At 38.0% G+C, this 13,324-nt stretch overlaps 1 protein-coding gene across 1 annotated transcript in view; it reads right to left on the reverse strand.

Annotated features, from left to right (window-relative positions):
- The window catches only part of RPS6KC1 (ribosomal protein S6 kinase C1), a 219,030-nt gene extending 206,721 nt beyond the window's left edge, over positions 1-12,309 (reverse strand). Inside the window, exon 1 of the mRNA XM_059994920.1 lies at positions 12,107-12,309. Within this exon, the coding sequence (XP_059850903.1) occupies positions 12,107-12,211 (105 nt within the window). The 5' untranslated portion in view covers positions 12,212-12,309. The remainder of the gene's footprint in view (positions 1-12,106) is intronic.
- Between the last annotated feature and the right edge of the window lie 1,015 nt (positions 12,310-13,324).

Below are 13,324 nucleotides of genomic sequence, written 5' to 3' on the forward strand. Positions count from 1 at the left end.
ATATATGGAATCTAAAATATGGCACACAAACGAACCTATCTACAAAACAGAAACAGACTCACAGACAGAGAGAACACACTTGTGGTTGCCAAGGGCGAGGGAGGTGAGGGAGAGAAGGACTGGGAGTCTAGGATTAGCAGATGCAAACTAGTACATATAGGATGCATAAACAAAAAGGTCCTACTGTATATTATAGGGAACTATATTCAATATCCTGTGATAAGCCATAATGGAAAAGAATATTTTAAAAAGCATGTCAAGAAAAAAAGAGACTTTCCAAATGTGAAAGAGAAAAAATAAGATATACAGAAATGTAAGGCTACACTATACTGAACATTTCCCACTGTGGTGATTAGGTTAACCAAATGGTACATCCATCAGTGTAATGCATGCAATCCTGACTTTCAGACATTTCACCTTCATAAAATCCATACTTTCATATAAGTATACTGACACCTTTAAACTGCATTTCATATACACACACAAACTCTGGCAAGAAGAAGAGGTATCTCAAAGCGTCCAGCTCACATAGGCAAGCATCCACTTACCAAACTCAACCTCCCTCCCACTCTATCACCTGCATCTCAGCTCCTCTCTGTCTTCTCCCTGCAGAGCTGCAGGGGTCACTGGTTGGCAGGAATATTTGGGCTAGTTAATCACTTGCCAGCCAGGTAGTCAGGACCCAAGAAGCAGCACCTGCACAAACCATAATTAGATATTTTACAACATTTTTTTAGTACTCTGGAGTAAAAGAACTCCAGATAAGATAGATAAGTCAATGGGAAAAATTTTAGACATTCAACTTTCTAATAAGTTCTTATGAAAGTAATATGTTGAAAGTAAGAAATACTTTCTACATTATTAAAATCTCAAAATCTAAAGGAGAATAAAAGAAACTATCACAGCAAGTTACCTTTGTATACTCAATAAATGTTTCCTAAAGTTGCTTTTCTCACTTCAAATTTTACCAATTATTATAGCACTACTCTCCGGTAAACTATTTTCCAATCAAAGTTCAAGGAAAGTAAAAATCCTTAATGTTAAAGTTAATGTAAAAATCCTTAATATTAAAATCTTCATAACTGAGCATGTAAGTTGTCAATAAACAAGATGAAAACAGGAAAGGTTTACAGTTTTTAAAACCTGATGTCAATAAAGAGATTTTAGATATGACACTAAAAGCCCATTTTTCTTCCATAAAAGAAAAATATGATAAACTAGACTTCACCAAAATTATCAATAAAAATTTTTCCTTTGTGAAAGACACTGTTAAGAGAATGAAAAGATAAGCTACACACTGGGAGAAAATATTTACAAACCACATATCTGACAAAGAATTATACTCAGAACAAAAGAAGAACTCTCAAAACTCAACAGTGAGAAAACAAACTACCCACTGAAAAAATGGGCAAAAGATGGTCTCAGTAGGTTAAATACTCTATGATTCTCTTTATAAGACATTCTCAAAAAGACAAAATTATAGTGGTAGAGAGTGGATCAGTGGACTAAGGGGTGCCAGGGACTAAGGCGTGGGGAGAAGAGTGTAAAACAGGGAAAGCAGAGGGAGTTTTTGAGGCTGATGGAACTGTTATGTTTCCTGATTATGGTAGAGAATATATGAATCTATTCATGTGTAAAGATTCATAGACTTATACAATAAAAATGTCAATTCTACTGTTTGTTAACTTAAAAAGTAACACAAAGGAAAATATTGCCTCTTTCCAGCCTTCTCTCAAATCCCTACTATAGTGCAGGCTCTGTGCTAGGCACCAAGAACACAAAGTTAAAAAGACAAGAGTTTGCCCTCAGAGGGGGAGGCAAAAAAGCACAATATGATACAGGCTTTAATGGAGGAATATACAATACACACAGAGTTCCACACTTAAGAAAGGCTTCCTGTAGAAATCAAAAGCTTTACAGACAAGCAAAAGCTAAGAGAATTCAGCACCACCAAACCAGCTCTACAGCAAATGCTAAAGGAACTTCTCTAAGTGGGAAACACAAGAGAAGAAAAGGATCTACAAAAACAAACCCAAAACAATTAAGAAAACAGTCATAGAAACATACATAACGATAATTACCTTAAACGTGAATGGATTAAATGCTCCAACCAAAAGACACAGGCTCACTGAATGGATACAAAAACAAGACCCATATATATGCTTTCTACAAGAGACCCACTTCAGACCTAGTGACACATACAGACTGAAAGTGAGGGGATGGAAAAAGATATTCCACGCAAATGGAAATCAAAAGAAAGCTGGAGTAGCTATACTCATATCAGATAAAATAGAATTTAAAATAAAGATCGTTACAAGAGACAAGGAAGGACTATACATAATGATCATGGGATCAAACCAAGAAGAAGATATAACAATTATACATATATATGCACCCAACATAAGAGCACCTCAATACACAAGGCGACTGCTAACAGCTATAAAAGAGGAAATCGACAGTAACACAAGAATAGTGGGAGACTTTAACACCTCACTTACACCAATGGACAGATCATCCAAAATGAAAATTAATAAGGAAACAGAAGCTGTAAATGACACAACAGACCAGATAGATTTAATTGATATTTATAGGACATTCCATCCAAAAACAGCTGATTACACTTTCTTCTCAAGTGCGCACTGAATATTCTCCAAGATAGATCACACCTTGGGTCACAGATCAACCCACAGTAAATTTAAGAAAACTGAAATCATATCAAGCATCTTTTCTGACCGCAATGCTATGAGATTAGAAATGAATTACAGGGAAAAAAAACATAAAAAACACAAACACATGGAGGCTAAACAATACGTTACTAAATAACCAAGAGATCACTGAAGAAATCAAAGAGGAAATCAAAAAATACCTAGAGACAAATGACAATGAAAACGTGATGATCCAAAACCTGTGGGATGCACCAAAAGCAATTCTAAGACAGAAGTTTATAGCTATGCAAGCCTACCTAAAGAAACAAGAAAAATCTCAAGTAAACAATCTAACCTTACACCTACAGGAACTAGAGAAAGAAAAACAAACAAAACCCAAAGTTAGCAGAAGGAAAACAATCATAAAGATTGGAGCAGAAATAAATGAAATAGAAACAAAGAAAACAATAGCAAACATCAATAAAACTAAAAGCTGGTTCTTTGAGAAGATAAACAAAATTGATAAATCATTAGCCAGACTCATCAAAAAAAAAAAAAGGGAGAGGACTCAAATCAATAAAATTAGAAATGAAAAAGGAGAAGTTACAACAGACACCGCAGAAATACGAAGCATCAAAAAAAAAAAAAAAAACGAAGCATCCTAAGAGACTACTACAAGCAACTCTATGCCAATAAAATGGACAACGTGGAAGAAATGGATAGATTCTTAGAAAGGTATAACCTTCCAAGACTGAACCAGGAAGAAACAGAAAATATGAACAGACCAATCACAAGTAATGAAATTGAAACTGTGTTTAAAAATCTTCCAACAAAGAAAAGTCCAGGACCAGATGGCTTACCAGGAGAATTCTATCAAACATTTAGAGAAGGGCTAACACCCATCCTTCTCAAACTCATCCAAAGAACTGCAGAGGAACGAATACTCCCAAACTCATTCTGTGAGGCCACCATCACCCTGATACCAAACCAGAGAAAGATACTACAAAAAAACAGAATCACAGAACAATATCACTGATGAATATACATGCAAAAATCCTCAACAAAATAATAGCAAACAGAATCCAACAATACATTAAAAGAATCATACACCATGACCAAGTGGGATTTATACCAGGGATGCAAGGATTCTTCAATATATGCACATCAATGTGATACACCATATTAACAAATTGAAGTATAAAAACCATATGATAATCTCAATAGATGTAGAAAAAGCTTTTCACAAAATTCAACACCCATTTATGATAAAAACTCTCCAGAAAGTGGGAATAGAGGGAACCTACCTCAACATAATAAAGGCCATATACGACAAACCCACAGTAAACAACATTCTCAATGGTGAAAAACTGAAAGCATTTCCTCTAAGATCAGGAACGAGACAAGAATGTCCACTCTCACCACTATTATTCAACATAGTTTTGGAAGTCCTAGCCACAGCATCAGAGAAGAAAGAGAAATAAAAGGAATACAACTTAGAAAAGAAGAAGTAAAACTGTCACTGTTTGCAGGTGACATGATACTATACATAGAGAATCCTAAAGATGCCACCAGGAAACTACTAGAGCTAATCAATGAATTTGGTAAAGTTGCAGGATACAAAATTAATGCACAGAAATCTCTCGCATTCCTATACACTAATGATGAAAAATCTGAAAGAGAAATTAAGGAAACACTCCCATTTACCACTGCAACAAAAACAATACAATACCTAGGAATAAACCTACTTAGGGAAACAAAAGACCTGTATGCAGAAAACTATAAGACACTGATGAAAGAAATTAAAGATGATACCAACAGATGGAGAGATATACCATGTTCTTGGATGGGAAGAATCAATATTGTGAAAATGACTATACTACCCAAAGCAATCTACAGATTCAATGCAATCTCTATCAAATTACCAATGGCATTTTTTACAGAACTAGAACAAGTCATCTTAATATTTGTATGGAGACACGACAGACCCCGAATAGCCAAAGCAGTCTTGAGGGAAAAAAACGGAGCTGGAGGAATCAGACTCCCTGACTTCAGACTATACTACAAAGCTACAATAATCAAGACAATATGGTACTGGCACAAAAACAGAAACAGAGATCAATGGAACAAGATAGAAAGCACAGCAATAAACCCACGCACCTATGGTCAACTAATCTATGACAAAGAAGGCAAAGATATACAATGGAGAAAAGACAGCCTCTTCAATAAGTGGTGCTGGGAGAACTGGACAGCTACATGTAAAAGAATGAAATAGAACACTCCCTACCACCATACACAAAAATAAATTCAATATGGATTAGAGACCTAAATGTAAGGCTGGACACTATAAAACTCTTAGAGGAAAGCATAGGCAGAACACTCTTTGACATAAATCACATCAAGATCTTTTTTGATCCACCTCCTAGAATAATGGAAATAAAAATAAACAAGTGGGACCTAATGAAACTTCAAAGCTTTTGCACAGCAAAGGAAACCATAAACAAGACGAAAAGACAAACCTCAGAATGGGAGAAAATATTTGCAAAGGAATCAACGGACAAAGGATTAATCTCCAAAATATATAAACAGCTCATGCAGCTCAATACTAAAGAAACACACAACCCAATCCAAAAATGGGCAGAAGACCTAAATAGACATTTCTCCGTAGAAGACATACAGATGGCCAAGAAGCACATGAAAAGCTGCTCAACATCACTAATTATTAGAGAAATGCAGATCAAAACTACAATGAGGTATCACCTCACACCGGTTAGAATGGGCATCATCAGAAAATCTACAAACAACAAATGCTGGAGAGGGTGTGGAGAAAAGGGAACCCTCTTGTACTGTTGGTGGGAATATAAATTGATACAGCCACTATGAAGAACAGTATGGAGGTTCCTTAAAAAACTAAAAATAGAATTACCATATGACCCAGCAATCCCACTACTGTGCATATACCCAGAGAAAAGCAGAATTCAAAAAGACACATGCACCCCAATGTTCATTGCAGCACTATTTACAATAGCCAGGTCATGGAAGCAACCTAAATGCCCATCGACAGACAAATGGATAAAGAAGTTGTGGTACATATATACAATGGAATACTACTCAGCCATAAAAATGAACGAAATTGAGTCATTTGTTGAGACGTGGATGCATCTAGAGACTGTCATACACAGTGAAGTAAGTCAGAAAGAGAAAAACAAATATCGTATATTAATGCAGGTATATGGAACCTAGAAAAATGGTAAAGATGAACCAATTTGCAGGGCAGAAGTTGAGACACAGATGTAGAGAACAAACGTATGGACACCATGGGGGTAAAACCGCGGTGGGGTGGGGATGGTGGTGTACTGAATTGGGCGATTGGTATTGACATGTATACACTGATGTGTATAAAACTGATGACTAATAAGAACCTGCGATATAAAAAAACAAACAAACAACTAATACTAAACTTTCTTTGGGTTATTTGTATGGAAATATGTTAATATAAATGTTTCAGACATTACATGAAATTTCTAAAAATCTTATATGTTCTGGTATAATGTTATAAGTCATAATTCTAGTTATTACTTTAAAATGTATATCTCAGAAATAACTAAATTTCCTTGTCAATTGCATTATTATGAACTTTCATCAAATCTTTAACCATGGTCATTTTTAAGTCTTTTGTCATTTACAGACTGTTCTGGATGTACTCTGATGCTTTCCCCAAAATTTTCCTATAAAAGGGTTTCATCTTCAAGGAATTCATGGAAAAGACTCTAACAAGTACAGGTTTCTGGTAACTAACTATACTGCTTAACTGAATGAATAAGCATTTTCAGAACTCTAATGGAAAACTAATGAATTAATAAAAGTGCTAACAAAAGATCAAGAGGAAAAAAAATTAATTACATGGGGCTGAGTGAACTGATGAGGATGATTATAATTTTTGTGACTTTTTGTTTGAATAAAAAAAAAAAGCCACCCGGACTCAGAGGCAAAAAGTATACAAATCAGTTTTCACTGCAAAGTAAAGGAACTGTTACAGTGGAGGATTACTGGACGGAATGTCAATGTTATGACATAGTATGAGTGTGTCTCGTGTTTGGTAATTGCAATCATTGTTGCTTTTGTTGTGGTCATCCATTTACAATGCTTGGTGTCAGTTTATTTATCTCTTGTAAAAATAAAATACAGTGTGTGTGTGTGAGTTGTGGGAAAAAAAAAAGGAAACGTTTAAATTCCTGATTCTGGTTTTGTACAACTGTATAATTAATGGTGATGATCATATTATAAGGGCAGATTTATATGTGTGGGGGAGGTGGTGGTGATGGGGAGGCCCAAATAGAAATTACAAATAAAGGAAATAAAATTCAAAAAGGCTTCCTGTAGAACACAAGGCAGGAGCTAACACCAGATGAACAGGGACTGCCAAGACAAAAGGAAAGAGCATTCCAGACAGAGGAAACAGCATCTAACAGAGAGGTATTTAAGAATGCAGGGTACCAGCATACTTAGAAAACTACAAATAATTATCTTCCCAAGCACAAGCAGGCCATACAAGAATGTGCTCAGGAATTGAAAGCAGGTTCCCTCTAAGCAATACAAATAGTGCCTGAATATGAAGCTTTGGAAATAGCAGCTTTCAGATTCGAGTCAAGCTGAGTACTTCTATTCATTCCTTGCTCCCCTTTGTTCACATCATCCTAATCACTGTAGTACACTTGCATCTATCACTTTTGCCAAGCTACAGTACAGCCACAGCCTCTAACGAAATATGTTTAGGTATTCAGCACAGCACTGGGATTAAAAACCCAGTCTACCAGGGTTCAAATCTAGACTCCATAATTTGCTAGTTGTGTGACCCTAGGCAAGTTACTTAACCTGTCTGTGCTTCAATTTTCTCACAATAAAGTGAGAATAATAATTGCAGCTGCTCATCAGGCTGCTATGAAAAATGTACTAATTTATATAAAGTGCTTAGAATAGAGCTTGACTCATAGAAAGCACCACAGAAGTGTCTGCTATTAATACTCAGTAAACATTAGCTATGTAAAATAAAGACATGTAATTCTCACAGTTTGAAAACAAACCCAAATTGCTTTAAGTATGTGCAAGACCTGCACACTGAAAACTAGAAAATATGGTTCAAATTAAAGAGCTAAATACATGGAAGATGTGCGCTCATGGATCAGAAGATTCAATACTGTTTAAAGATATCAATTCTTCTGAAATTGATCTACATTCTCAATGTAATCCCAATCAAAATCTGGGTAGGCATGTTTGTAGAACTTGACAAGCTGTCTCCAAACTTTTTATGAAAATGCAAACAATCTAGAATAGCCAAAACAATTTTGAGAAAGAAAAAGAAAGAAGACTAAGACTACCAGATTTCAACTTAGTATAAAGGTATAGTAAACAAGGCTGTGTGCTATTAAGAGAAATAAAAGCCCACATTTGTACAGAGACTTGTATATACATGTTCACAATAGCTGTATTAACAGCCAAAAACTGGAAACAACCCAAATGTCCATCAACAGGTGGATGGATTAATTGTAGTATAACCATACAAGGGAATACTGGTCAGCAATAAAAGAGAATAAAAATACACAACATACGGGACTTCCCTGATGCCGGAGTGATTAAGAATCTGCCTGCCAAGGCACGGGACACGGGTTCGAGCCCTGGTCCGGGAAGATCCCACATGCCACGGAGCAACTAAGCCCGTGCGCCACTACTGAGCCTGTGCTCTAGAGCCCGCAAGCCACAACTACTGAAGCCTGCGCACCTAGAGCCCGTGCTCTGCAGCAAGAGAAGCCACGGCAATGAGAAGCCTGCGCACCGCAACAAAGAGTAGCCCCGGCTCGCCGCAACTAGAGAAAGCCCGCAGCAACAAAGACCCAACGCAGCCAAAAGTAAATAAATAAAAAATAAATTTATTAAAAAAAATACACAACATAGATGAATCTCAAGTAATCATACTGAGTTAAAGAAGTTGGATCCCTCCCCCCAAAAAAGCACTGTATATGATTCCTTTTATATAACATTCTAGAAAATACAGCCTAATCTACAACGACAGAAAACTGACTAGTGGTTGCCTAGGGACAGGGGGTGGGGAGAGCGGACTGACTGCAAAGGAGCATGAGGGAACTCCTGCAGTGATGTCTGTGGTGGTTACACAATTATAGACATTTGTCAAAACTAAACAAACTATATACACTTAAAATTGGTGAATTTTACCGTATATAAATTACATCTCAATATAAACAACATAAAGTCATAAGGCAAACCATCTTTTAAAAATAAAAACATACCTTTTTCTTTCTATATTCATGGAAAGAATACAGGCAAGAATTACCATTCACTTAATACTGTTGAGAAATCTATATTACATTATGAGAATTTTGTAACCTTAGCATGATGATACAACCAAAAACACTGCTAATGGTTCTTCATATCTGTGTCTCCTTTAACTAAAGACTCAATGGAATTCTACAAGAGAATTTTCCAATCCTGAACAGAAGTACTTATTCTAGTTGAAAATTAATAAGCAACACAGAGTTTAACTAGGAAATCCATTAGCAAGCTTGTAACTGGCCATAAGGTTATCTAAGCCTGACAGGTTCCAGAGAATTGAGGGGAAAAAAAAAAAGTGTAAAGGAGATTTAAGAACATGAAACAGCTCTTATGCTACTCAAAATTTAGCAATGCTACTCCGCATGATTCTAATTCTACTCCTACATAAAGAACCCTGCAAGGATCAAGAATACAGAGATTGTTCCTTAAAGCTAGAAGTCAGTCAGTAATAGGAAACATAAAGAAGACATTTTTATCTTATGAAGTTCTCTCAGGGGAGCACTACTTACCTGATTAATTCTCCTGAGTTAAGCTGTTTTTCTCCTTAAGTCTCAAAAAATAACAAATATTTTGCTTATTTTATAATACTGTGGTTGTCTTTTAAGTATATATCAGTATTAACCCTCAATCCTTAAAATTAGAAAACAAAATCTGTACAATAAGTAATAAATGACGTAAATATTTACAAGGAGATAAAAAGGCAGTGTAAGCAATTTCCAGTTAAACAACCAAAGCAATACGTAGCATGCATATTATATGGATTTGGTTAGAACAGGCAATGTGCTACTTTATCTTCTAATTTATGCTGTCATATAAGTTAGTTCACAGCTTAAGATATTTAAGATCTCAATTAGGTTAACCTTTCCTTTTGTAAATTAAGAATACAAGTAATAATCATACTCAGTGCTTCCTATTCAAGTTCCACACACATTCACACCTTCAGGCCTTAATGGGCTCTATTCCTTCTACCTACCCTTCTACCTACGATGCCCACCTCCATTTATCCCACCCATCTAGATCCTTCCCATCTCTCACCACCTACCTTAATTGGTACATGTTCCCTTGTCCCTTGGGCCAGAAGCAATCTCTGTCTTCTAAAATCCCATAGCCCTTTTCTGTAGTCTCTTATGGCATTTAACACTTTCTACCCTGTACTATACTTCTTTAAGTCCAGTAAACCCTTTTCTACTAGGAGTATCCTTGAAAGGAAGGTCCACACTTTATTCAGCCTTGTATCCCTAGAAGCACGTAGTGCCTGAAACTAAACATTTATTGGGTGTGTTTAGAGAAGAAATAGAGAGGAAAACGTTCAACAATATTTTTTTAGGCATTCTGTGCCCCACTGCCTTAGGAGATATAAAAGGAAACAAATATCAATGATAGAGACCTGCTCTAAATCTACTAAGAGACATAGACATGTAAAAAGATTAATACAATATAACTGTGGTAAGTGTTATAATAAGAGATAAACAGGGTGCTGTGAGGGGAACATTACGTATGTTGAAGACTGTTCTAATTCCACAAACTATGTTAGGAAACCAAGTCTAGATTTTTGAAGGTCCCAAAGACTAGAAAGGTTTCAAGAGTGGTATAATAAGAGCCCCCTTAATCTTAAAATTTTTTCTTAACCTGAAACTAACACTCCACCTATATAGCAACCTTACTTGCAAACAGGGAGTAACAAATTTCTCTCTATTCTTGGTACAGCCCTCTGCAATAACCAGGCCTGGTCTTTTTATATTTACACAAATTTGCTCATCTCATCCTCTCACACTTGTCTGAATTGTGCACCATTTCCATAAGGCATGTGCCATTCCCATGCCCCAAACTCTGCTTATCTAAATCTATTTAACCTTTAAGGTTCTTCTGAAAGCCCACTTCCTAAGCTATCACCCAATATTACTACATCCCCCAAATGTATATTGTACCATTACTGCTATCTATACCTCTTTTTTTTTTTTTTTTTTTATGGTACGCGGGCCTCCCACCGCCGCGGCCTCTACCGCCGCGGAGCACAGGCTCCGGACGCACAGGCCCAGCGGCCACGGTTCACAGGCCCAGCCGCTCCGCAGCACGCGGGATCCTCCCGGACCGGAGCACGAACCCGTTTTAACAATTAATGATAATGATAAAGTTAATTCTTAACATTTTATACAACTTGGAGTTAAACAGAACTGATCTCAAACCCCATTTGTGCTACCACCTTGCAACGTGAAGCTGGGCAAGCCACAACACTCTTTTGAACCTTAGTTTCCTCATTATTAAAATTAGTATTAAATTGGGTGATGTGTACAACATGCCTAATATACATATACATTCCTACTACATACATGTATATAGATATTTAATTTTAATATTCTTATTTTATATTTAATACTCACATTTAACGTTATTACTATTATTTTCCAAGAAGGGAGATGCAAACTCTCTCTAAAACTCAAGGCAAGAGCAATGAAACATGAACAAAGTGGGTACTAAAAACTGGATCAATTAGTTGATGTAAAGGAGCCTCACAACTTTTAAATGTGCCCTCAAGACAACTCACACAAGACACCATCAGCAGAATTTCTCATGTCTTCTACTGAAAACCATGAAAAACTCTGAGGCAGAAAGACATAGATAGAGGTCTTACGATGGTGGCCCTACCACTTACATACTTCCCAAGAGTTTATCTTCCTCAGTGCAACCCTGAAGCTGTATAAAAGGTCAAAGGAAGAAATATCTTCTTTTACGTAAATCAAATAGTACATAAATTTAACATTTTTTTTAACCTGCATTATCCCTCGGAGGCAAGCAAAACCACTTCTGCAAATTTCAGCCTCAGAAGAGAAAGTCCAAGTGGGATGGGGCTGAATCATCAATTTAAAATGACCAACGTTTGCCCCACCCTGGAATGGGGACACTACCGCGACCGTTTCCAGCGTTGTCCGGGACATCCCACGCTCTGCCCCCACCCCATCCTTCCTTAAGCCCTCACCTCGGACGCTTGTCCCGGCACTAGGCGCAGCCAGTCCCACCCTGGGCTCTGACCCGACGTCAGGCATCCCCACACCAGGGTCCACACCCGTCTCTCGTCCCAATTCAGACTCTTACCCCACCCAGACAACTGCACTCACCCGGGCGGTGACCTTATACACCGTGTAGCCCCTCGGGTGTCGCTGGGGCTCGGTGACAGTGTAGAAACGGGCCAGGTCGGCACCCCGCTCTCGGGGAGAGGTCATCCTCCCGCCGCCTCTGCCGCCGCCGCTTGCCGGGGACCATCAGTGCAACCCGACACCGCCGCGGCCCGGATTTTCTAAGTATTGGCCAGGCGGCGAGGGGGCGGTAGCTCGGCTGCGGCGCCTCCGCCGCAGCGCTCTGCTTCCGGGTTGGCGGGAAAGCTTCCGGGTCAGGCCGGGGCGCCAATTCTGGGGAAGAAGTGGTTTCACCTGAGATACGGACCCTAATTAGGGCCTGACCCTGGCAAATGGGCTGGAATCAGGGAGTAGAACTGCCTGTAACGGGATGGAGGGATACCCGAGCCTAGCATCTTCTTTCCTTCCCTACTGACGACCCATCGGTTTAAATACCCACAACACCTGAACTCTCTGCCTGACATAACTCTTCCTTCTAAGACAAATCCCGTAAACCTGTGCATATGTCTTTATACCACCACAGCAAGCTCCCAAATGTTAAAAAAAAAAAAATAGAGCCTGCCTGTTAGAGTTTTACAAGGATTAAGTTGCGACCCACTGCAGTAGCCCACTGACAGTAGGCCCTGCGGGGAATTCAAGCTGGGGAAAATTAGGACGTATTCCCTGCTTTGGGTATACTAACCCTTAGATAGTTAAGATGCATATCCAAGGGAAATTTTCACAGGTTCTTGCACCTTTCCATACATAGAAAAGCACTAAAATCATTAACTTGAGATAGCTGTTCTGTGTGATTAGCAGTAATCTTTTGATGCTTGACTTCATGTTTTTCCCAGCAAAAAAAAAAAATCATATATAACCTGGCTCCTCCCTTACCTCTTTGGAGCAGTTTCTCAGAGCTATCTGAGAGACTGTCTCCTGAGCTATAGTACTCAAAGCAGTCCCTGAATAAAACTGAAACTCATTATTCTCACATTGTGCGTATTTTTTAGTTGACACAGCCCTATATCAGTTTTAAACGTCATCCCTTCATGTTCTAAAAGCTGGAATCTGTGTCTGGCTGGGGAGGTCGGGTTGGGGAGTGGGTGGGAATCACCTGACCTCAGAAAGCTACTAGGAAGATAGAGTTTCCTATCTCAATTCCTTGCTATCCACTGCTTGGCAATTATTCTACCTTACTTTGATCAAGATTTTCTCTTTCCC

The sequence above is a fragment of the Delphinus delphis genome, chromosome 1, assembly GCF_949987515.2.
Source record: "Delphinus delphis chromosome 1, mDelDel1.2, whole genome shotgun sequence".
Classification (NCBI taxonomy): Eukaryota; Metazoa; Chordata; class Mammalia; order Artiodactyla; family Delphinidae; genus Delphinus; species Delphinus delphis.